We start from the raw sequence: 26,305 nt of genomic DNA on the forward strand, positions 1-26,305 counted from the left end.
AATGATTGCCTCATTGTAAACTAATATGAGAAAACCTTTGCAGGAGAAAAACTCATGTTGTAGTTTAGAGGACAATATGTGTCTTTGATACCCCTTTAAAAACCCCTGTGGGGAAAACAAGGAATATGACACTCTTGTGTTAATATTATCTCATTAAAAACTCCTTATGAGAAACCTTGTGAGGAAAAACTCATAGAGAGAAAAGAGTATAATGTGATGGTGTAGACAGGCCAATGTCTAGGAGATTTCTCCCCCTGAACTTTGTAAATCCCTAAGTCGTCGCATACCAATTCCTTTGACACATTTTTCAAATGAGGAAGCTGGTAGGGACTTAGTGAATAGATCAGCGAGATTGTCGCATGATTTGGTTTTCAAGATATCAATCTCTCCTTTTTGTTGTAATTCATGAGGATAGAACAACTTTGGAGAGATGTGTTTGTTGATATTGCTCTTGATATAGCCTGTCTCCATCTGTGTAACACAAGCAGCATTATCTTCATAGATAATGGTTGGAGCTGTGATAGCTTTAAGACCACACGACTGCTGTATGTGGTTGATCATTCTGCGAAGCCAAACGCATTCACGTGAGGCCTCATATAATGCGACTATTTCAGAATGATTCGTGGACGTTGTTGCCAAGGTTTGCTTGGATGATGTCCATGATATGGCGGTTCCGTTTTGTAAGAATACGAAACCAGTTTGTGATCTGCCATTATGGGGGTCTGATTGATATCCAGCATCGGTGTATCCTATCATCTCAGGATTTGTTCCTCTTTGGAAGAATAATCCGAGATCCCTTGTGCCATTAACATATCTGAGGATCTGTTTTACTCCTGTCCAATGTCTCTTGGTAGGAGCGGCACTGTGCCTTGCTAGCAAATTCACTGCGAAAGCGATGTCAGGCTTGGTGCTATTGGCAAGGTACATCAGTGCTCCAACGGCACTAAGGTATGGGACATGAGGTCCTAGGATTTCCTCCCCCTCATCTTGTGGTCTGAATGGATCAGTGTTTAGTCCCAAAGACCGAACAACCATAGGGGTTTTGGAAGGATATGCTTTGTCCATATTGAATCTCTCCAATACTTTCTGGACATATGCAGATTGATGCACAAAGATTCCAGTTGAAAGATGCTCAAGCTGTAGGCCTAAGCAGAATTTGGTTTTACCCAAATCCTTCAACTCGAACTCCGTCTTAAGATGTTTGCATGCCTCATCAATATCTTGTTTGTGGCCGATGATATTTAAATCATCAACATACACCGATATGATGCAGAATCCCGTTTGGGATTTCTTGATGAAGACACATGGGCAATCATCACTGTTGGAGTAGCCCTTCTGCAGAAGGTACTCGCTGAGTCGGTTATACCACATTCTTCCCGACTGCTTTAAGCCATAGAGTGATTTCTGTAGCTTTACACAATACATGTTGCGATTTGCGTTTTGATTCGGTATTGGGATTCCGTCAGGAACCTTCATGTATATGTCCGAATCGAGTGACCCATAGAGATATGCAGTCACTACGTCCATCAACTGCATAGATAGACGATTTTGTACAGCCAGAGAGATTAAGTATCGGAATGTTATTCCACCCATGACTGGAGAGTATGTTTCATTGAAGTCAATGTCGGGTCTCTGCGTGAACCCTTGTGCTACAAGCCTCGCTTTGTATCTCACCACCTCATTGTTCTCGTTCCGCTTTCGGACGAAAACCCACTTGAATCCCACAGGGAATACTTGTGGAGGTGTAGGTATTACTTGTGAGAATACCTGTCTTTTTGTGAGCGAGGATATTTCTGCTTAGATTGCATCCTTCCATTGGTTCCAGTCCGAGCGCATTTTGCACTCTGCCATGGTCTTAGGATCTGGATCATTTTCAAGGATTTCGGCAATCATTGCGGAGAAATATGAGTCGACAATTGTAGTCTTTCTATCAAATGACTCTCCAATTTCTGCATAGTTGATGGAAATTTCATGGACCCTTTCCGATGCATCATCATTTCCCAAGATGGTCGCATCAGGGTATTCCGATGTCCCAGCATCAGTAATTGAGTGCACTGTTGATGTGGGATGTGAAGGTTGAACCTCCACTGGGTGTTCCTCAACATGAGGTTGAGCTACATTTACTGGATTAGAAGATTTTTTCTTCCGTTTCCTTTGCTTGCTAGAAGCTGTATCCGTGGAGATAGTCGTACTTCTCCCCCTCTTACTAGGGAGTTGAGTAGTTTTATTTGGTACCTCTACTCTTTCCGGTACATTTCTCGCTGGATTATAGGATTTTGTAACACTCTTATAATCAGTAAATGCGTCTGGCACGTTGTTTGCAATGTGTTGCAAATTTATGATTTTCTGAACTTGGAGTTCAGATTCTGAAGTACGTGGATCTAAGTTGGGTATGTCTGGGGCATCCCAATTGATTTTCTGGCATTGTTTGTGATGTGGTAAGTCTCCCCCTAATGCCGGAAAGTGATCTTCATTGAAGATACAATCAGCGTATCGGGCCGTAAAGAGGTCCCCTGTGGTGGGCTCCAGATACTTTATAATCGACGGAGATTTGTATCCCACATAGATCCCCAATTTTCTATGGGGGCCCATTGTTGTACGCTTCGGTGGTGAGATCGGTACGTATGTAGCGCAACCGAACTTTCGCAGATGGGAAATGCTTGGGGGATTTCCATGTACTAGTTGCAACGGGGACGCTGCATGGTATGCAGTTGGTCGCAATTGAATCAGTTCAGCAGCGTGTAAGACTGCATGACCCCAACATGAGGTTGGTAGATTGCAATTCTGCAATAGCGGTCTAGCGATGAGCTTGATTCTCTTGATGAGAGACTCGGCTAACCCATTTTGTGTGTGGACATATGGGACAGAATGCTGTACTTGTATTCCTAAGGCCATACAATAGTCATTGAAGGCACGAGAGGAAAATTCAGCAGCGTTATCCATCCTAATGGATTTTATTTGATGTTCAGGATGTTGCGCTTTGAGTTTGATAACTTGCGCGATTATTTTGGCAAAAGCATGGTTTCGTGTCGATAGAAGAGACACATGAGACCATCGTGTGGATGCGTCTATTAGAACCATGAAGTACCTGAACGGTCCCGATAAAGGATTTATCGGGCCACATATGTCCCCTTGAATGCGTTCAAGGAAGTTGAGTGGTTCAACTTTGATTTTGAGGGAAGAGGGCCTCAAAATTAATTTCCCTGTTGCACATGCAGTGCAAGTATAATCTGAGGATTGGGGAAATTTTGCATTGGTTAGCGAGTGACCAACAGAATTGCTAGTAATTTTTCTCATCATCCCTGTGCCAGGGTGACCAAGGCGATCATGCCAAGTTTGGAATGCATTGACATTCTGAAAAATTACATTGTACGCAACATGTTGTACGGGTTTTATGTATGAATAGTACAATCCAGACGAAATTGAGGGAATTCTTTCGAGAGTATCTCTGCCATATCCGTTATCCTTTGTAATGAGGAGGAACTCCTCATTATTTTGGTGATGGGTTTCAATATGATACCCATTTTTGCGGATATCTCTATAACTCAATAAGGTACGAGTTGAATCAGGATACAGAAGTGCATCCTCGATTGTAATCGTTGTACCCATAGGGAGCGTAATAATGGCTCTACCAGAGCCTGCTATTACGGCATCGCGTCCAGCGATTGTTAAAACATTTCCTTTGCTCTTTGTGAGAGTTTGGAAATATTTTATTTCCCTGAGTATAGAGTTAGTGGTGCCACTGTCCACTAGGCACATTTCCTCATCCATCGGATTGACTCCCGTACAATCTTGGGGTGATGCCCTGGGCGAAGGTCGATCCCTCGACGATGTTCTATCCAACCGAGCTATTCCCCTCTGGGGTAGGGGAGAGCGATGTGCTGATAACGTGTTACGAGTAGAATGCGAGAGTACGAGAACAGAGAGGAATAGAATGAACTCGGGGTGTTCGTTTATTCATTGATCACGGGTATTTATACAAGTCGGGGGGAGAGGAAACTCTCACCCCAAGTAAACTCGTGCCCACGATGAGTCGTGGGTGATATCACGGAGGTGGAACCGGTCTCTACGGGTACGTGCGTAGTCGTGGGTGATATCCCGTAGGCAGTCGTGGGGGGACGTCGTAGTTGGATAGGATTCCTCGTAAAGGGTATCCGAGGAGATGAGATCACCCCGGAAAATATCCGTAACAATCAACGTCCCTTTGCGTGCACCGCCGGCCGTGCAGTCAGTGGCGGAGCTAGGATTTAGATCTTGGATATTCCTTTATTTATGTTTGGTGGGCCACCACTCAGCTGTTGCCTCTAACCTCATGAGCGACGTGCGCCCTCATCGGTCGCCATGTAGGTGTAGCATAGAGACAGAGGCCACGCCCGCGCTGCACGCCCCGCGTCGCTAGGAGCTTAGGACAATGGAAACCAGCAATGCCGCCACTACGTCATGCCTGGTCGGCTAGGGTTAGAGATTTAGAAATAAGGATTATGGAATTGCCTCCCACTCATACCTTGTTCACTCACACGAAAAGAATAGTTTGTTATACATGTTGTCATGCGCATATTCGGATTTGTCTTGGAAATGAGTTTGGAAATAAGATATGATTTGTACTAATATTTGGTGGCATGTGTATGTGGTCTGGAGATAAATAATTAGGTTTTCATTTGTAGAAACAATAAAATATAATACTTTTGGCAATCGAGCTAACATACAACCTATGTGGAAAAAGGAATACAAGGATAAACTAAAAAATGAGAGAAAAATTTTATTTGCTAAATATAGGAATGCTAATGTACTATATATATATAGTGTATAAAAAAGTTAGGTATTTCTGGAAATACCAGAAATACCCACTGTATCCGCCAGTGCGTGCAGTACTGTCCCGCTTGGATGCAATGCAAGCCAAGGACCGCTTTGACCGACCGAGCCATATGCGATACAGCAGACGATCTAACGGCATCTTATACTGACGTTGGGCGCCTTTTATCGATCATATCGATAGCATATACTATATACAAAGACGCCTGTAGAGCATCAGAGGAGAGGACATCCTGGCAGACAGTGCTTGCCTGCTGCTTGAGAGAGAGAGAAGTAACGGACGCAAGCACAAATCACGGACGTGAGAGGCCAAGCGGACGCTCCCGCGTCCACAAATCTTACACTAATAAAGGCAAAGAACGCATATCACATAGTTGTAAATAGAACATCTCTCTTCTTATCTTACTAATTAAAATATCTTTCTATCCTAGCTTCTTATGGCATACAATATGAAATATTTCACAATGCAATGTATCTTTTGGAAACAAATTGTAATGTATTTATTAGAGACTGAACAATGACATTCATCGAATATGTGAGGACTTCATCCGGATTGACTTATGTTTCTAAAATTGAACTCGTATTTGCTTACAACTTCATAAATTTCATTACACAAAAAATCTTTTATAAGATGTTTTGATTTAGTCCTTGGAGGCGGTTGGGCCAGCTGCCCACCTCAATTAATCACTACAGGATTCGGACGTTTTGCCGGGAGCCGAATACTTCCGGCAAAGGCTACTTTACACTCGGCAAAGTCTTTGCCGGGAGTAGCATCCGGCAAAGACCCTCCGGCAAAAAATTGGCCGGCAAAGATTTCTTTGCCGGGAGCTTTTTATCGGGCACCCGGCAAAGACTTTGCCGAGAGTAAACACAGCCCCCGACAAAGAAAAGTGACCGTCACGTCGCCGGCTCCGTCGGTCCTTTTTTTGCCGGGAGCTGTGTCAGAGACACCCGGCAAAGATTTTTTAACTTTTTTTCCCAAATATTCTTTGCCGAGAGCTTTCTGGGTAGGCTCCCGGCAAAGGTTTTTTTTCCAATAATTTCTTTGCCGGGAGTCTTGTCCCTGACACCCGACAAAGATTTTTATTTTATTTTTTAACAATTACTTTGCCGGACGCCAGGGCTAGGGCACCCGGCAAAGCCTTTTTTTAATTTTTTTTTATTTTTATATTTTTTGATTCTATATTTACAAACATAATATAACACATATTTATATCAACAACAGAATATAGCACATCTATCTCATCACAAACTCAATCCGGCATATATATATCACTCACCAACACAAGATCTCACATGCATACACGACATCGCAAACATAATAGTTCCAATATCCATCATCACAAGTCGATAGTCGTTCACAGTGCATCACATGTCCATCAAGCCGTGAAAAAAGAGAAACAAACTAGAGGTGGGGGGAAACTGAGTGCCCGGTGAAGGAAAAGCGCCGTCGCCTGCTTGCGCCTGAGATGGGTTATTTGAACCCGCCCACTGAGGCTACATAAAGGACAAGAGATTGCATGTGTGAGAGTGGTCAATTTGGTCTTTATGTCATGAAAGAATATGAAAGCACTAGTCAAAGCAATTTGTTTTCATACTCACAGGACTAGCTAGAAGTAGCGGCGGTGGAGCGAACTGTGGCATAGCTACACCGTTGACTTGCCCAAAGCTCTATAAAAACGCCGTAATCTCCGCTAGCTGCTTGGCTTGTCTTTCCCGCTCGGCCCGCTCAACCTCTCTTTCCCGCTCGGCTTGCTCGGTCCTCGCCGCCAGGTCCCGCAGCTCCTGAGCCATCCTCTGGTTCTATTTAAGAGGTGCAAAGGCATCTAAGTTATGTAAACATCAATGTATGGAGAGTTAAATGGGAGAAACCTTAAGTTCATCGACGCGCTGCTGTGAAGGGGACAGCCGTTGGCGTATGGCTGGGCCTCCGCTCGGGGTCTCTGCTCGGATCTGGGAGAGGGTGGGAACAGAGCTGGACTCAAGGGTGCCATCACCAAGCCAGTACCGTCCATGCTGAAGGGTCGAGATGGCGGACTAGAGAGGGGGGGTGAATAGTCCTTTTTAAAACTTATCGCACCGGCTAACCGAAACAAATGCGGAATTAAAACTATCGGTCTAGCCAAGACTACACCCCTCTATCTAAGTTCTCTAGCACCTTGAAAAGATCCTAAACAAGCAAGCAAGGTGCTACCTTAGCAAGAGCTCACCTAACCAAATCTAGAAGCAAGGTCACACAAACCTATGCAACTAGTACTTTGCAAACAGGGGGAGCTCCTACTCAAACTAGTGAGGCAAAGCGCACAAAGCCTAAGCACACTAGCAAGCTCAATAACAAGGTAACTAATGCCAAATTAGAGAGCGCAACTTACTTAGCTACACAAACTAAGCAATGTGACTAATAAGGTTACACAAACCAAATTAGTCACGCAAGGGAACTACTTCTAGCTACACAAGCAAGAAGGTAACTAGCAAGCTACACAAGCTAACTAATTACAAGAGCAACTACACAAGCATGAATATATGAATGTAAATACAAGCTTGTGTTAGGGACTTGCAAACCAACGGGAAGAACAAAGTTGACACGATGATTTTCTCCCGAGGTTCACTTGGTTGCCACCAAGCTACGTCCCCGTTGAGACAAGCTCCAAGGTTGCCGCCGGTCCTCTTGCTAGTGGTGACCCGCAAGTCACACTCTCCCACGTGGAGTGCTTACCACAAGCTCTAGCACTTGACCCGGCCGGACCACTTGTCGCTCTTCACGTCTCGCTCAACTAGAGTTGCTCTTCGCGATCCCCGCGGGGTGAGCACCGTACCCCTCACAATCTCTTCTCCGGAGCACCGCACAATCTCCTTGCGTGCTTCGACGGAGTCACAAGCCACCAAGCCGTCTAGGAGGTGGCAACCTCCAAGAGTAACAAGCACCACCGGCTTGCAACACGAACACCTAGTGCCACTCTATGCAATCTCTCAATGCAACGCACTAGAATCGCTCACTCACACAATCGGATGATCACTATCAAGCATATGTGAGTTAGAGGCTTCACTAGCACTCCCCAAGCATGGACACTAAGTCCCAAGGGTGCTCAGCACCAGCCAAGGCCGGCCACCACTTCTATTTGTAGCCCCAAGGGCTAAACTAGTCGTTGCCCCTTCACTGGACAAAACACGTGGGCACCGGACGCTCACAGGGAGCCACCGGACGCTCCACACCTAGCGTCCGGTGCTCAGCTGACCGCCACGTGTCACTAGCCATTTGAACTCGACCGTTGCTGCCAACGGCTACTGCGCACGCGCGCCTGCACAACACCACCGGACGCTCTGTGCTCACCGGACGGTCCGGTGCTCACCGGACTCGTGCGCAGAGAGGGTTGCAAAAACTCCTCACACCGGACGCTGAGCACCGGACTCACTCCGGTGCGTCCGGTGCACACCTGCGACACCACACCGGACGCTCTGGACCAGCGTCCGGTGCTGCCAGCACCAGCGTCCAGTGGAGAAACACTCCCGCGACTTCTCCAAACTTCCCACCGGTGCAATAGAAAAAATGCACTTAATTTTCTCAAAAGCGCCGAATCCCGCCTCGCAAGCTCGGCGGGAGGGAGAGAGAAACCCACACCTCTCTCAACCCTAGGAACACCACCTCCTTTGTAAAGTGTGCCAACACCACCAAGTGTACACCACCATGTGCATGTGTGTTAGCATTTTCACAAACATTTTTCCCAAAGGAGTTAGCCTCTCAACTTGCCACGCCACTCGATCCTAACACGTATGTAAAGTTAGATCGCTCAAGTGGCACTAGATGACCGATATGCAAACAAGTTTGCCCCTCTTGATAGTACGGCCATCTATCCTAAATCCGGTCATAAACTTCTCTACACACCTATGACCGGTGAAATGGAAAAGCCCTAGGTTATACCTTTGCCTTGCGCTTTCCATTCCATCTCCTCCTATGTTGATGCAACACATGCACCAACCAATCACCAAATGATATGATCCACTTCATATCATCACGTGACCGTATTGGTTCATCGATCTTGACCTCACTTGCTCTTCACCGTTGCCTCGGTCCATCGGCGCCAAGTCTTGCTCAAGCTTCACCGTCACACGCGGTCCCTTGCTTCAAAGCCTTCGACTTGCCCTTTACTCTTGCAACCGGTCCATCAAGCCAAGCCTCATCTTGATCTTCTCCACCTTGGTCACATGACTCCATGTCATGTCTCATATGCAATGAGCTCCTCCATCATCACATAATCACCTGTGGACTAATCTCCTGTGTATCTCACATAAACACTATTAGTCCACCTAAGTTGTCACTCAATTACCAAAACCAAACAAGGACCTTTCACATGCTTCTTGCCTTGTCCGATCCTCATAACCATCGACCCATCAATGTCGTCGGTGCTCGGATCCCACTCTGGCCCATGGACCGACCTTGCCTCCGATGTATAGGAACTGATGCGGGTGTGGGAGCTCGGATTGCTGTATGACTCGGACGGGTCATCCGGGTTAAAGGTGGCATCATATGTGGAGATGTCTGGATTTTAAACATCCGATGTTACAACTTGCTCCAAACTTTCTAATTTTTTTACCTCGGCCCCCACATGCAATAACAAGACACATCGACAAGTTTCGTGATTTTCGGACTTTGTTTTAATTTTATATAATTTAAATACACTTTTCTTGCGAGTATAATATCAGGTTATGATAATATGATGCGCTAAAATTCATGCGACTTCCTAGATACGGCCTCGACATACCCTAAATATTATGAATCTCATTTTTCGAATAACCGAATTATATTATTTCATATACCTGTAGTTCAATTTTACATTACTCGGAAAAATTCAACGAAATGAAAAAAATTAAGTAAATATAGTTTATAAACTCAAAATTGTGCCAAAATTTGAAATAAGAAATTATTTACTGTATCAAGTGGCCACACAAAAAAATAGATCCAAAAAACAAAAAATAAAAAAAATAATTTGCCGGGAGCTTAATTTGGCTCCCGGCAAAGAAACCTTTGCCGGGAGCCAGGTCAGAGACACCCGACAAATATTTTTTATATTAAAAAATAAAAAAATCTTTGCCGGGTGTCTAACGGCGTGGCTCTCGGCAAAGGGTGACAACCGTTGGCCCTCACCCCGCCGACCACCTTTGCCGACGGCCTAGTTTTGCCAGGTGTCGGCCTTCGGCAAATAAGGTTGTTTGCCGACGGCTAGACTTTGCCGGGAGCTTGACCCCCGGTAAAGGCTGATTTGCCGGGAGCAATACTTTGCCGGGAATCCTTTGCCCGGTGCCCGGTAAAAAGCTCCCGGCAAAGTATTTAGCTCCCGGCAAATCGCCGGTTTCCTGTAGTGAATGTTTGGCACTAACCGAGGCGCTCACTTTTTATAACCGAGATGGTTACAAGAAACCACCTCGCAAAATTCATTAACTGAGGTGGTCATTATAAAAATAACCGTCTCAGTTAATAGACATTTGCTGAGGCGGACACCCTAACGCAATTACCTCGGTAAATCATTAACCGGGGGCGTGCATTCTAATTCAGAAAAACCGTCTCCAACAGTTTGACATTCCAATTCTCCATCTTTTCCAATTTTGTATATCTTCCTGTCTAGTGTGTAAATATGCGCGCGGACTCCATTCTTGGCATCGGTCTTTCTTCTCATACTTAGCGGGGCTCTTCGTTCGCTTAGCGGAGCTCTTCGTTCGTTTAGCCGGGCACTTCGTTTCGTTAACGGGTTTTTTGGTTTTTGGAAACGAAATTTGTCAAATTATTGGAGATGAGGTCTTTTTTTCCCTCTCTATACTATCGTGAGAGTTGGTAAATAACAAAATTGAATAAACAAATTTTGCCAAACATGCTCCATGCTAAGGCTGTCTTCAATAGGAGACCTAGGCCTTGTTTAGTTCCGAAAAAATTTCGGATTTCGGTACTGTATCATTTTTGTTTGTTTGTGACAAATATTATCTAATTATAGACTAACTAGGATTAAAAGATTTGTCTCGCGATTTCCAGCGAAACTGTGTAATTAGTTTTTACTTTCGTCCATATTTAATGCTTCATGCATGTGCCGTAAGATTCGATGTGATGGGGAATCTTGAAAATTTTTTGCTTTTCGAGGTGAACTAAACAAGGCCCTATTTGGAAACCCAAACCCAAAATCGGTTTTGCAACACAGGTCCTATAGCCTCCAACAGAGTATCCATACATAAGACCCATTTTGGGTATCGGGAGAGGCATAACCCAAATTTAGGTATCCTCTCTCCTCGAGACCCATTTGCAGAGAGTGTTGTCTTCTAGGTCTTGTTTTTGGAGAAGACTAAAAATAGATATGAAACCTTTTACCTGTAGCGCTTGTATTTGTATTTTGGGTGACGATTTTCGTCCCAATCGTTATAATCGGATGGGTGACGATCGTATAATGGCAAAAATGTAAATTTCCCCATCCACACCTCCGTCTTCCCTCAACACCCACCCAACCAGACCCTCACCTTGGCTGAGCACGAGCACGGGCGCCTCCTCCCCATGGCGCCGCCGCAGCGCTGGCCGCCGGAGCTGAACGAAGACATCACCGTGGAGATTCTCCTCCGCATCCCGCCGGACGAGCCCGCGCATCTCATCCGCGCCTCCGTCGTCTGCAAGCTCTGGCTCCACGTCGTTTCCGACCCCGCGTTCCTCAGCCGCTACAGCGCTTTCCACCGAGGTGCCCCGCTGCTCGGCTTCTTTTACAATCTCGATTCCGCATGGTTCTTCCCTGGCTTCGTCCCCACCACGGCAGCCTCGCCGCCGCCCCAGCCGGGGCACAGCGACTGGGTTAGATGGGTCCCTGACTGCCGCCACGGCCGCGTCCTCCTCAAAGGGATTGGCAGCCTCTGCAAATGCATCCTCATGAGAGGGATTGGCAGCAGGACCTTTCTCGTGTGGGATCCATTCTCCAATCACTGGGAGGAGGTGGAGGCGCCCAGCTCCTTGTCCACCACATTCCAATCCAACGCAGTGGTGCTTTGCGCCTTGCCTGGCTGCGATCACAGCAGCTGCCGCGGTGGTCCGTTCCATGTGGTCTTTGTGGGCGCCGACAAATTCGACTACACCATTGTCCATGCACATGTTTATTCATCGGAGTCTCGTTCCTGGTGCACAACAGCTTCTGCACAATTAGACGGTACACGAAACTTCTTCGACAAGAAGCGTGCTGTTCTTATCAGAGATGGAATCTACTGCACTGTGAATGATGGTGCTAGAATTCTGAAGTATGATTTGGTCGAGCACCATTTGTCTTTAATCGGCATGCCTTACCTGTACAAAAATGTTCCAGTCCTTATGCAGAATGAGGATGGTTCGTTGGGGATTGCTGGTGTGTTGGATTCAAGACTTTACCTTTGGTCGACAGTGGTGAATTTAGAGGGAGTTACAGGATGGGTACAACGGAGGGTCATCGAACTTAAGGAAATATTGCCTGTGGATGTTATTTCTGACCAAGCTAATTTGATTGGTTTTGCTGAGGGTGTCGAGGTTTTCTTCATAAGCACAAATGTTGGTGCCTTCACATTTGAGCTGAAGTCTCGCAGGGTGACAAAGGTAGGCAAACCTAGGGATTACCATTGTGCCACCCCCTTCATTAGCTTCTTCCGTCCAGGTATGGTTTCAGCCATTTTCTTTCTCTAACTGTGTAGTTCACAAGTTTTATGTCATTCAGATACTGATTTTGTAGATATTTTGTTGACTATAGTAGAGATAAATGATACATGGAAACTAATTTGTAGATGTTTTGTTAGATGGAAATAAATGATACCTGTGCGAGATTGAATATTTGACAACAACTAATTTTGTTGAGCTTCACCTATTAAGGATCATTCTTATATTTCGCAAGCTGTGATGACGTAGTAAAATTCTACCTTCACAACCTCTGAATTTGCAGTTATTTCCTTGTGTTCAGTCTTAAGAAAACTATGTAAAGCGAGCTATGAAATAATTCATACTTGTATGCTTGGTTCCTTTCAGATCGTGCTTGCAGCAAATGGACAAAGTCATCACTAGCTCACCCAAATTAAGAATGGCAGTATCTGACTCCACCGATGCTTTAAAATGCTTTGTATTCCTTTGGGTGGTTTGGTTTATGGAAGTGTAAGCCACCATGCATATTATGTTATCGAACTCATGTACCTGCATGCTTTGTATTTGGCTAAGAATTATGATCATGACTGAAGATATTCCAGGTGCACACTTAATCTGACCTTGGTTATTGTTTTTTGATGGTTGATATTTTGATAAATCCACTGATTGGAAGATTAATTATCTGTGTGCTTCAGTTAAGATTATTTCTAGAATGGGGTTCGTAATTTTAGCCCATAAAACGAATACACTTGAACTGAAAGCGCTCCAACTATTTCTGAGTTTCTCTACAAATGATCATTGGTCAGTTGGACCACATATACTATTTCAAACCTCATCTATCTGCTATATGTTGGTAGTATTTTTTTGTACAATTTTGTTTTGAATGAAATGAGCAGGAACTCTGCCATTCAATTTAGAAAGAAATTAGAGATTAGTCAAGGACTGGAAGGGCAGGTGTAAGCCTCGCGACACACCACACAACACTAGTTGGTTCACAGGACCGGTCAGCCCTGAGAGGCTACAACTACAACAACAGAAAAGAGAGGTAGAAAGGCATGTGCCAAAAAGGTCAACAAAAGAAACCGAAGGCCCTATTACGTTGATTAATATCTTCTATTGTTCTTTCACCATCCAGGCCACCTGTTGTGCTGTTTGGTATTTGTTGTCGAAAATGCGCTGAATCCTCTTTTTCCCAATGTTCTTTTTGGGTAGAATTCTATAATGCATCGGGTGGCTGTTGCTTTTCTTCACAGTCTGAAAGGGGATATATTGTTGAACTGACTGTTCCAGAATTAGGTCCAATAAATTCCAAGAGATAGGTTGCAGCCGAATAGCATGAAATGGGTTGAAGGCTGAATACCCAAGAACGAAAATCCACACCTATCCGGTTCAATTGGCAGATGTACCTAGGAAGAACTTGTTCCTACCCTTGAAATTGGCAGATGTACCTAGGAAGAACTTGGAACACCTTTATTTTCTTATTATAGGCTATTATCATTTTATCTTCTATGGCCATTTGGAAGCTCACAGACGAATTCAAGCCATGTAAACCTTTGAGTTGCACTGCGAAAAATCGTTAGCTATGGCCTGGTTGGCTTACTCTCCATGTAATTGTCAGTCTTGAACAAAGATTGCTCACACTTTTAGGAACACAACTGTAACTGAAAACACTCAAATCTTCATACTGTATAGATGGGGTTGCTTGCTCCTCGGTACTCTGATAACTGTTATGAGTGGGAACTATGGTACTGTCCAAATTGTGGTGCCACTGTATTGCCATTGCCATAGGATACACTATTATATTATTCGTTATTAATAGAGAAGAGGGTTGTATCATTGTATGAATGGCAAGGTTGTATTGCACGGTCCCAATGGGCAATATATAGGGGGTGTTTAGTTCAAAAAAAATGCAAAATGCCAGCTACTTTGGAATAGTTTCATCCAAAATGCATAATTTATTGTTCTCATGGGGGGCTCATGAGGTTTTTTTTTTTGGCCTGTTGAGGCCAAAATTCAAAATAGAGAATAACCACATTTTTGGTGTTTAGTTTTATTTTGCAAAATGATGAATCAAACCCAAAATTTTTTGAAATAGGAGGGGAACTAAACACCCCCTATATGATATGTGCCAAAGAGTTCTTGCGGTAACTTGATAGCTAGGAAGCCTGATCCAAATCCAACAAATCCCTCCGGTCCTGAGCAGCCTAAACAGAACTCCGATCTCAAGTAAAATAGGATTCCTACATTGCCCGTGTCCAAACTCACGTGGTTTAAAGAAAAAAAAGTCCGTTTGGGTCTGCTGGGCCTTGTTGCGATGCATATCGTGGGAGGATAAGGGCTGTTGGTTTGTTTCCCAGCCGAGCCTAGGTTGCACCAGCCAGCCAATTCGGAGGCCCCCATTCAGCTGCACTAGGCAATTCGGACCAACTGAAAATAGAGAAATGAATGCTTAATCATGTGACGGATAATGTTATTTCTTTTATGTTAAAAGGAGCTAAACTAAAAACAAAAAATAATCCGGATTAGGATCGGGGTATTGAACCCGACGTGAATCGAACACGCAACCTTCTGATCTGGAGTCAGACGCGCTACCATTGCGCCACGGATCCGGTTGTGCTGTCTTCACTAGATGAGCCTTAAAATACGCTGTATCACTAGTCGCACACACGCGCTCGCAAGTCGCAAGCTTTGCTGGTTGTTTGTTTACCACCAGTTGGCACGTTGTCACAGCGATGGGTCACGGAATCCCAGCCAAAAGATCACACTACACGGGCAACGGCACAAAAACATCAGACGAAGCTAAAGGCAGCCTTCTTTTATCACAGACGGCGAAAAGAGATGAACTAGAGTCTACAGAGGCCACAAACCTTTCCACGCATTCCCTCCCCGCCACGCGGGCCCCATTCGCCTCATCCCTCGCCCAATCACGGAACGCCAGCGCAGATGGCCTCATCCTCCGTGCCTGCCACGTGGCTCCCCCACCACCCACCGCCTCTTTTGTCTCTCTCCCCATTCCCGCTTGCACGGGGCGGCCTCGCTCTCGCCTCCTAGCACCACCACTCCTTCCTCTCCTCTCCATTCCTCCAAGCGGCCACCACCCCACACCTCGGCGCGTCCCGCCAAAACCCCCCCGACATCCAAACCCTACCTAGCTCCGCCCCCTCCCGCGCGCCATGTCCGTCGCGTCCGCGGCGGCGGCGGCAGCAGCCTCCCTCGTCGCCTCATCCTCGCTCTCCATCCCAGACCACCTCCGCCTCCGCCCCCGCCTCCCGCCTCCTCCACTCCCGCGCTTCCGCCGGCGATCGCGCGGGGTCTGCCTCGTCCGCGCCGTCCTCGAGGACCGCGCGCCCCCGCCGGCCGAGGAGGACGCCAAGCGCTACGGGCTCAACGGGAACGGCAGCGGGCTCGGGTACGACGATGCCGCCGTCCAAGCCTACCTCGGGAGCAACGGCGACGGGAGCGCCAGCGGTGACGGCGCGGCGGCGGTGGCGCAGAAGCCCGCGAGCAGCGTGGCCGTGGTCCCGGTCCCGGTCCCGGTCCAGCCGGCGGAGGATGAGAGGAGGAGGAAGGAGAGGGTCGAGGAGATCGGGAGGGAGGATGCCTGGTTCAAGCAGAGCAGCGGAGAGGTACGGGGGTGATTATTTTTCCCTGTTTGCTTAACGGCTTATCATCTGCAGTGTGTTGTCCGGCGACAGTTCTAAGTGGGCGATCATGTGGGATATATAGGATAAGGGCTGCTGTGGCAAAAGTTAGTGGGGCAGCTTTGACTAGGGTGACATCGATGATCGATGTACGTTTGGAACAAGTGCATTCGTGATACTCTAATTGGAATGAAGTTCAAATTTAGGTAAGAGTCCAGTATCAGCAATTCAGCATCACATGTCTTCAGAAACTACTACGCAGTTAGTAGCAGCATCCACAAGCACTCTGGAACGAAAATTGAGGTATTCAGAAACTATTATGGTGTTGAAAATGCAACAGGCTGGCTGGCTGGTTGGTTAGTTACTTAGATTACTGTGTCAGGTTGAGTAGATGATACACGGACACAGCTTACCCTTGGCCTCTGATATATATTGCTGTCCAATTATCTGATGAAAATAGCTGGAGTTTTGTGTCATTCCCTGTGTTCCTTCTTCCTTTCCCCTTTGAGTTGAATGACTAAACCTTGCAGGTTTCTGTTGCTCCTGGTGGTCGCTGGAATCGGTTTAAAACCTATTCGACAATTCAAAGAACATTGGAAATATGGGGGTTCGTTTTTACATTTATATTCAAGGCTTGGCTCAACAACCAAAAGTTCACCTACAGAGGTTAGTGACTTCAACTGAACACTAAAAAAAGGGATACTAACCTATAGAAGTTTGTTTTTGTATTATAAAAGCTTGTTTTTGTATCTGCGGAAAATAACAATAAGTTCTTTCCATTTAGTGATGTATTTGGCTCACAGATATCTTTTGCGAATACAATTGAATAAAATCCTTCATCTTATACAACAGTATGTGTGACATGCTAGCCAACACACTGGATTCATATCTTTTTTGTTTTTGATATTGAAGAATTACCTACATGTTTCTTCAAAGTTGTATACCTTCAATAAAGCTCTAAGTCAACTTCTGCAGGGGGGATAACTGAGGAGAAAAAGATAATGAGGAGGAAAGTTCTTGCCAAGTGGCTAAAGGAGAGTCTTTTGAGATTAGGCCCCACATTCATCAAAATAGGGCAACAATTCTCCACAAGAGTGGATATTCTCCCACAGGAATATGTGGATCAACTATCGGAGTTACAGGTTTGTGTGTTGAAACTTATTCTAATTGCAGACATGATTTGGTGCTTTTCTAAAGTTGAGTAAACTGCTTTTCTCTCTTTAATATAAAGATACGCACCTCTCCTGCGTGTTTGAGGAAAAACAGAGTAAACTGCAAAGACTTTGAAATTGATGGGTTGGTCATTAGAGGAATTGCTCTCCTGTTATTAAACAATTTGACCACCCTCTATTATGCATAAGCTGAAATATTCACTAAATTTAGTTCAGTTTACTAGATCAGCCTAGTGGATGGCAAAATCTGCAAGTCTTAGATTGTGCCCTGTACATTTGTGTAGCATATTAGCATTTATCAGTGGCTCAGTGCCCCATGTGAAGAAAAAGCTGTCTTGTGTAGTTATTAGAAGTTATCTTGTTTTTTCTTTCTCTATATATTTTTTGTTAATGCACATTCCTATGCTTATACCCCTGTTATGATTGAACCATGGAATTATTACCTATTTTTGCAGGATCAAGTTCCTCCATTTCCTTCCGAGACAGCTGTAAAAATTGTCGAGGAAGAGCTGGGGGCATCTGTAAATGAGATATTTGATCGATTTGATTTTGAACCAATAGCTGCTGCTAGCCTCGGTAAATATTTTTTTGATTTTAATAAGCAACTTGACACTATAATAATCTATCTCTTTTTGCCAGGCCAGGTTCATCGGGCACGTCTAAATGGCCAAGAGGTTGTGATCAAAGTGCAACGGCCTGGTCTGAAGGAGCTGTTCGATATTGATTTGAAGAATTTAAGGGTAAGTTATTTATGTTACTAATCCTGTAGCATGCCCTGTTTTCATTTTTTAGATAATGAAATAAAACATCCTGACCTCTGCATCTAAAGATGCACACATAAGTGCTATTGTTGTTTACTAGTACCAAAAAAAAGTATGTCTGTTATGTTTTGCCTATTTACCTACTTATAAATGTGTTTCTGTTTTTTACTATTTGCTGACAAATAACTGAATTGGATAGGTAATAGCTGAATACCTTCAGAAAGTGGATCCAAAGTCAGATGGCGCCAAGAGAGACTGGGTTGCTATTTACGATGAGTGTGCATCTGTTTTATATCAGGTAATTAGTTGTATGATCATGTGCTACTGCCTTAGACTTGTTTGACTACGTCTGTCTATTACTGATCATGTAATCAGTTCTTGTTTTTTATCAGGAAATAGACTATACGAAGGAAGCATTTAACGCTGAAAAATTTGCTGAGAACTTCAAAAAATTGGAATATGTGAAGGTTCCTGAAATTTACTGGGAGTACACTACACCTCAGGTTTCTTCTACACAGAAAATACAAAATAGATCCAACAAGAAACTTGGTATATTAAAGATTTTAAGTTTCTTTTATTTTCATTGCAGGTTTTAACAATGGAATATGTCCCAGGAATTAAAATTAACAGAATAAAGCAGTTAGATAAGTTAGGAGTCGATAGAAAAAGGTAAGTACTGTATAACCATCAGCCATGAACTAAATTTTCTGTGCCAACTGACTTTGTTGCTTCTGGTTGATGTGAATCACTTTCAGATTAGGCCGTTATGCTGTTGAGTCGTACCTTGAGCAGATCTTGTCCCATGGATTTTTCCATGCTGACCCGGTTAGTCACCCTGTATATTCACCAGAAACACTGTTTTAGTCATTATGGTTATTTGTCACCTTCGCATCATCTTTCACTTCATTTCTATCCATGTATTGGTCTGTTTTCAAATGAAGTAGAAATATAATATTTTGTTAAGAAAAACTGTATCACTGAATTTATGAGGTCCCTTTGCCATCCTCCTAACCTTGGCAGATTTATGGCTCACTCTATGTGCAATATGCTTCAGCCATAGACAAATTCCAATGTGCTATTACTTCCTATCACAAACATATGTTCCTCTAGGCTTGTCTTAAGTCAAACTTTTTAGCTTTGACCATCAATATATAAAGTTTTATATAGACTGAAAACATAAGATTACCGTTAGTAGATCTTTTATGGAGAATACTTCCACAATATACAGTTCTTTCAATGAAGATGATATATTTCATAGAAATTGCTAGTCAAAGTATCAGAGTGGAGACCATGTCAATGCCATAATGGACATGTATTTGTGAGTGGAGGAAGTATGTCTTATAATACAAATTTCATGAGACTGGATCGTCCCTATTGTCTTGCTCCTTTTTAGTATATCTAATAAAGCAGTTGCTATACTCTGTTAAAAGCTAATGGTGATTCCTTTACAGCATCCAGGAAACATTGCTGTTGATGATGTCAATGGAGGGAGACTTATCTTCTATGACTTTGGGATGATGGGAAGGTAACATTCCCCCCCCCCCCACCCCACACACACACACACAAAAGTTCCATTCCATGAGAAAATTTGCATCTCAGTATGGATAATAATCTTCATCCCTTCCAACTTCCAGTATCAGCCAAAATATTCGGGGAGGATTGCTTGAAGTATTCTATGGAGTTTATGAAAAGGATCCTGACAAAGTTAGTTCTCTGGGCATAATAGCCAGCAGATGATAATTTATACCCTGTGATGTTCTGAGAAGTGTTGAATCCTGTATTCCTGCAGGTGCTTCAAGCAATGGTTCAAATGGGTGTCCTTGTTCCTACTGGAGATATGACTGCTGTCAGAAGAACAGCTCAATTTTTCCTTAATAGGTAGTTACTTTTCCTTGAGAAATTATTTTTTTCCTTGAACGTGCTTGAGAGTTGTGTGTATTTCATTAAAGAAAAAAGAGTAACCAAATACAAAGCAAATGGAGTTTGTTGAACTGGAAGAGCATGAATTTTTTTTTTTTTTGAACTAGCTTTGAAGAGCGTCTAGCAGCACAAAGGAAGGAGAGAGAGATGGCAACTGCAGAACTGGGATTTAAAAAGCAATTAACTAAGGAGGAGAAGTTTGAAAAGAGGAAGCAGAGACTTGCTGCAATCGGTAATGTTGTGACCTACCAACAGACTTGATAGATGGAAATATGTCAGGGTTTATTCTACAACTTTTATGTTTACTTGAATTAAATTTTGCAGGAGAGGATCTTTTGGCGATTGCTGCTGATCAACCATTTCGCTTCCCTGCCACATTTACATTTGTGGTCAGAGCATTCTCAGGTTTCAGTGTCTAATAATTTACATGTTTACAAGGAAATTGTTATTACTGTCATTGTACTCAAGCTCTCTCCATTTTATGCAGTTCTAGATGGTATTGGGAAAGGCCTTGATCCTAGGTTTGATATTACAGAGATTGCTAAGCCGTGAGTACTTGCTGCATTAGTAGCATCTCAATAGTTTTTCAAAAACATGCAAAGCCTGCACATCTTTGTATTTTCAACTTGACCTTTTCTGGTGCTGACTTGACATGTCTGTTAAATTTGCTAGATATGCCAAGGAATTGCTAAGATTTAATGAAGCTGGTGTTGAAGTAGTTGTGAAGGCAAGTTTCAACATTTGGTCAAAGCTTTAACCTATCTCTATGAAAGCATATCTCCTAAGTATTTTCATTGAGAGTTTTAAGTGCTTTTGATTGCAACATTATGTCAGGATGCAAAGAAGAGATGGGAAAGGCAGTCCCGTGCCTTTTACAATTTGTTCCGCCAACCCGACAGAGTTGAAAAGCTGGCACAAATTATTGAACGTTTGGTATGTGCATCATTTTCCAACATTATTTTGTTGTGTATTGGTGTTATTTGCACATGTCCTCTTGACGAAAGTTTGTACAATTGAACTCAATGAACTGCTATTTTACAGGAGCAAGGTGAACTCAAGCTTCGTGTCAGAACACTGGAATCGGAAAGAGCATTTCAAAGAGTTGCCGCTGTACAGAAAACAATTGGATATGTGAGTTCACAATTATTAATATACTGTTTAACTTTTGTCTATGTTACTTCATTCTGAACCATGAAAAGACAAGGGCAAACTTGTCTGCTGTATGACACTGTCACTGGGTGTATGCAAATTCAGTTAGCCTGCACTGGAATTGTTAAAATAAAATTGACAGAGGGCGCCTGCAAATTCGATGCAAGAAATCTGATCAAGTCATCAAGAGAAACAGCCCTTATATCATGAAATTGTTTTCTTTCTTTGTTACTGCACCTTTTTCCCCCTGAAGTTCCATAACATCATAACGCGTCTTGTCATCCAGGGAGTTGCTGCAGGTAGTTTGGTGAACCTTGCAACAATGTTGTACTTCAATTCAATCCGGGTGAGTTTGTAAACAAACAGGAGTATACCATCCATCAAATTTCTAGCACATATTTGTTCTCATCTGATCTTCAAATCTTCAATAACCGTTGCAGGGACCAGCAACCATTGCATACTCCCTCTGCGCATTCTTCGGGCTGCAAGTTCTGATCGGGCTTGTCAAGGTTAAGAAGTTGGATCGGCAGGAGAGACTGATAACTGGCACTGCGTGAGCTGAGTTCTTGATCAATGAGTGAGAACTGAACCGTCACTTTTCAGCGCTGTGCGTTGTCTTCACGTCTCCTTTTTTTGGCCTAATTTTACCCCCAGCGGGATTTAGCATAGGCACGGCCCCCCGGTGTATGATAGCTGTATGTAGATGAGATAACAGATAAAGATGTACATAGTGTATAATAGAAATTCTACATGTATTGTTCGCTTCCGTGGAGTAGCAGATACGTACAGGATTTTCTTTCTAAAATGATGATTCAGGGTTAAATGATTGATTTGGTGGTTTTATTTGTCTTGAATAGATGCGGTGCCGTAAGTTAACGATGGATGTGGCACGATAGATGACGCGCCGTAAGGTTAAACCACATCCTCAGCGTCAGCGTAAATCGTCACGCCTCCCGATCTTGAGCGCCGGGACTGGTCGCGTGGGCGGATACGGGAATAAGGCCTTGTTTAGATAAAAAAAACTTTATGCACTTTGACACTGTAGCACTTTTGTTTTTATTTGACAAACATTATCTAATTATAGAGCAACTAGGTTTAAAAGATTTATCTCGTGATTTACAGATAAACTGTGTAATTAGTTATCTTTTATATATATTTAATGTTCCATGCATGTGCCGCAAGATTTGATGTGATGGGGAATCTTATAAAGTTTTGGGTTTTTGAATGTATCAGAAAACTTGCCCGATCGGAGATGAAAAATTTTGGGTATCACATCGGATATGTCGGGAGGGGATTTTAGACACTAATAAAAAAATAAATTATATAGCTCGTCTGGAAACTGTAAGACAAATCTATTAAGCATAATTAATCTATCATTAACACATGTGGGTTACTGTAGCACTTAAAGCTAATCATGGACTAACTAGGCTTAAAAAATTCGTCTCACGATTTTCAATCAAACTGTGTAATTAGTTTATTTTTTTTATCTACATTTAATGTTCCATGTATGCGTCCAAAGATTCGATGGGATGGGTGAAAATTTTTTAGATGGAGAACTAAACAGGGCCGCAGCTAAGGGCACTCATAAGATTCTATCACAGAGTCCAAGACAATTAATTACATATTATTTATGGTATTTTGCTGATGTGACAGCATATTTATTGAATAAAGATATAGAAAAAATAAGACTCCAAGTCTTATTTAGACTCTAAGTCCACATTGTTCAAGGTAATAAATAAATTTAGACTTTATGATAGAGTTTGTATTGTATTGTGACCTTGTTTAGATGTGAAATATTTTTGGTTTTTTGCTACTGTAGCACTTTTGTATTTAGTAATTAATGTTCAATCATAGACTAATAGACTCAAAAGACTTGTCTCGTGATTTATAAGTAGTTATTTTTTTTAATCTATATTTAATGTGGCAGAACCACCCTAATTATATGGCCCACATGCACCTATCATTGTCCTTAAGACCTCTAACTACTGCACATGAGAGTCATATAACTCAGATAGTCTGTCGGGTGCCCTCAGAGGACCCCGAATCATCCACATTTGTACTCATACAGGATCAACATGGAGTTACCACAACATTACAACATTTGTCACAAAAATAACTTACATCGGAGTGCGGAAGATTTATAACTCAATTTACAACATATGATGGAATATAAACAACTAAATTTCCAAAAGGTGTGTAGAGTAGCGGAAGCATCTTAGGTGAAGCTTCTAAGGTAGAAGAGGTGGATAAATCATGTCGCGCCCACCGACATGACTTCCATAAGCAGCATAAGTCAGCACCTGCAATAGGGGTTATAAAACCCTGAGTACGGGAGTACGCAACAAGACTTAACCGACTAGAAAAAAGGTGAAGACTCAGGTATGCAGACTATAGGGATTCAAGGTAAGGCTTTAGCAAGCTCAAAGCATTTCTTTTGCATAAAAGCTTACTAAGAGTAAAACCTACTTTCAAGTTTTAACTCAAGATCATCATTTATGACTAACCACAATTATTATCAAACTTTCATAAGCATACCACCTCTTTCTTATACAAAAGATCCATTTATTACTACGGTGATGGTGTGAGGATTGAGGCTCCATATCCGAGGAAACACGGCGATTCTAATCGATTAAACCCAGCTGGGGATTCAGTACCACACGACATATGTAGAACTTAATCTTGCATATGTCAACCTTTTCTATAGATCCTCCCATACAAAAACGGGTCCAGCGTCACCCGAGAGTACTATACACCACCATCCTACAGCCAATCTAGATGTTTCCCGGTCATCACACATCCGTAAGGTGGGTACACGCTACTCTCGCCATCTCTCCACTCCCAGTACACGGTTGTCCGTTCTCAAGTATCGGAATAGCTATAGGTAAGGCTTACCATCGCATGTGGGCTGTACTCAAAGGTCTCAATCACAGCAGGCCACCAACGGAATGGTCCTTAATCGACACAATTGGAGACACTACTTTAAGACTCCATTCTTAAAGCAAGTCTACCGACCGGTCTCAAGTTGAAACATCATTGACCATAAAAGTATTCCACAACAACCCTTCAAACTTTCTCATTTGAAAACCTATCTAATAAGCAGGGCTAAGCATACTAAGCATTTTCATAAAACAAATATCAAGGTTAATATTGAAATCATCAAGGTGGATAATGCAGCAAATAGGATTCACTCAACTCCTATTCACCTAATGCATCATATTAACTCAAGTGATATAAATAACTTTATGAAAATACAAGGATAGGGTTTAATGTCCGGGGCATGCCTTGGTGGGAAGGGAAGTCCGACAACTCAGAAAAACCAGATGGATCCACAAACTCAGAAGCAACCCACTGAGGATCAGATTCCTCCGGAGCGTAGTCTACACGTAGAAGTGCATATGCATGATCAACGAGATGTTCATGACATGATAAAGACAGGTTACATGTTCTTGGATGATAACAACAAACATAACTACCTCGAGTACAACTCACCTTCACGGTATAGAAACAAACTAATTTAGTTATCAAAGCATAGATTACTATTAAGCAAATTTTATCATCTTCATTAAGCAAGGTTGTGTAGCTATCAGACAACAAAGATCATTTATATGAAATAATCCATAACCAGGGAGCATATCATGCCAAGTAACCACTAGTTGTCAATCAATCCCAAAGATCAATCAAAACCTAAAATGATTAGGTTTTCTATTTATCTTAATCAATTCTTAATTAAATATTAATGGAAGTAATCAAGTATTAACATCAAACAATAATTAAGTGCCAAAGGTCATTAAGGTTAATGACCTCAGGTCATCATATAATCCCAAAGTCACTCAAACCCTAATTTGAGAAATTAAGCTACTCATTATTTAAGTAAAGGCTACCTAAAAACAATCAACTCTATTTGCACACATAACCAGGACAGCAACATATACACAACTTCATTCAACCATAATTAGAGATCCAAGCATCCAATAAAGATGATATTAGACTTTATGGAAAGCTTAGATAATTATCTACGACCTGGTTATAACCTTCAAGAATCGATTCAATAGATAAAATGGCCAAACAATATGAATAAACAATTCTGTCCAGACCTTGGACAGAATCAGACATTAAGCTTTATACATCTATAACCAGAGTTCTAGATCACCAAAAGTCATGATCCATAACATTTTGGAAAGCTTATGAAAATTTCTACAATTTATATTTCATCATCAAAGCATGATTCACAAGTTTAGTAGGTCGAAATTGCACAACTACAGAAACTGATCCAGGATTTGACAGAGAGGAACCATTTCTGAAACTTAAATTTAAACAGGCATAACTCAGAAACTATAGGGCCAAATGCCACCAAAATTTAACACCAGGTAGAAACATGAATTATATACAACTTTGTTATAGACAAGTTTCATATCCAACATTATTTACCTAGAGCAATTCATAATGTTCCAAAAACTATCGAGAAACCACTAACAATTGAATTACAGAGAAATAACATTTCATTTATGTTCCAAACTTGAACCTGGGCAAAACCCAGCTCACCAATAGTTGAAATACATCAAAGAGATACTAGAAAACATCATGGTCATCCCTAAATAAATACCTTTCATGTCTTTATTAATTTATTTAGATAAATAGACAAAGTAATAACCATATATCAAAAGTACACAGTAAATTCTGAGAAAACTACAGCACCTCATATATGTTCTCCAGAGTATACTGTATAAATTTCATGCCACTTGGATAAGTATAGCAATTTCCATAAAAAAGATAATTTCCATCACAAGGAAGCATGTAACAGCAAGATAAACAAGAAACTCGACATTTTCTACAAACACATAGCTAAATTATGTATCTATATGATATAACAACCTCATATAAAGGCAGAGGAACCATATTTTATATTTATTTATTTTTAGTTTAATTGTAAACTATTTAATAAGCACTAAACAAGATAAATTAATAACTTAACCATATATCATCCACTGATCATGAAATTTTTACTGCGACACTCCCATAACATCATGAGAACACAATAAAAATTTCAGGCCTATAGGAGCTACACAGAATTAGATATGAATTTCTCATTTCTAAACATAATTAAAAGGCATAAATCATAACCAATTATTTTACTACAAAACATGGTCAGTTTCATATTTTTAATAAAAACTAGACATCTCAAGGAGCACAACAAAATTTGGTTCACCAAAATTGGAGCTACCAAACTCC

At 42.4% G+C, this 26,305-nt stretch overlaps 2 protein-coding genes and 1 non-coding gene across 3 annotated transcripts; 2 read left to right on the forward strand and 1 right to left on the reverse strand.

Moving 5' to 3' along the window:
- LOC8077660 lies at nt 11,266-13,053 on the forward strand. Its single transcript, XM_002452284.2, has 2 exons — nt 11,266-12,455; nt 12,821-13,053. The coding sequence occupies exons 1-2, from the start codon at nt 11,345-11,347 to the stop codon at nt 12,868-12,870; spliced, it is 1,161 nt and encodes a 386-aa protein (XP_002452329.1). The 5' UTR covers nt 11,266-11,344; the 3' UTR covers nt 12,871-13,053.
- TRNAW-CCA lies at nt 14,971-15,042 on the reverse strand. Its single transcript has one exon. It is a non-coding gene; the product is annotated as a tRNA-Trp (tRNA).
- Nucleotides 15,607-21,919, forward strand: LOC8070393 (uncharacterized protein sll1770). The gene is made up of 20 exons (XM_002452285.2): nt 15,607-16,059; nt 16,605-16,740; nt 17,050-17,216; nt 17,702-17,822; nt 17,886-17,986; nt 18,207-18,305; nt 18,400-18,510; nt 18,597-18,676; nt 18,763-18,832; nt 19,459-19,532; nt 19,642-19,711; nt 19,797-19,885; nt 20,035-20,159; nt 20,252-20,332; nt 20,415-20,475; nt 20,600-20,654; nt 20,762-20,860; nt 20,969-21,058; nt 21,363-21,422; nt 21,517-21,919. The coding sequence occupies exons 1-20, from the start codon at nt 15,607-15,609 to the stop codon at nt 21,631-21,633; spliced, it is 2,259 nt and encodes a 752-aa protein (XP_002452330.1). The 3' UTR covers nt 21,634-21,919.

This window comes from Sorghum bicolor, chromosome 4 (genome assembly GCF_000003195.3).
Source record: "Sorghum bicolor cultivar BTx623 chromosome 4, Sorghum_bicolor_NCBIv3, whole genome shotgun sequence".
In the NCBI taxonomy this organism is placed as follows: Eukaryota; Viridiplantae; Streptophyta; class Magnoliopsida; order Poales; family Poaceae; genus Sorghum; species Sorghum bicolor.

Coding starts and splice junctions, on each gene's coding strand:
- LOC8077660 (XM_002452284.2), top strand. CDS start 11,345: ATGGCGCCGCCGCAGCGCTGGCCGCCGGAGCTGAACGAAGACATCACC. Junction 12,456..12,820: donor CATTAGCTTCTTCCGTCCAG/GTATGGTTTCAG, acceptor GGTTCCTTTCAG/ATCGTGCTTGCAGCAAATGG.
- LOC8070393 (XM_002452285.2), top strand. CDS start 15,607: ATGTCCGTCGCGTCCGCGGCGGCGGCGGCAGCAGCCTCCCTCGTCGCC. Junction 16,741..17,049: donor CCAAAAGTTCACCTACAGAG/GTTAGTGACTTC, acceptor CAACTTCTGCAG/GGGGGATAACTGAGGAGAAA. Junction 21,423..21,516: donor TGTACTTCAATTCAATCCGG/GTGAGTTTGTAA, acceptor TAACCGTTGCAG/GGACCAGCAACCATTGCATA.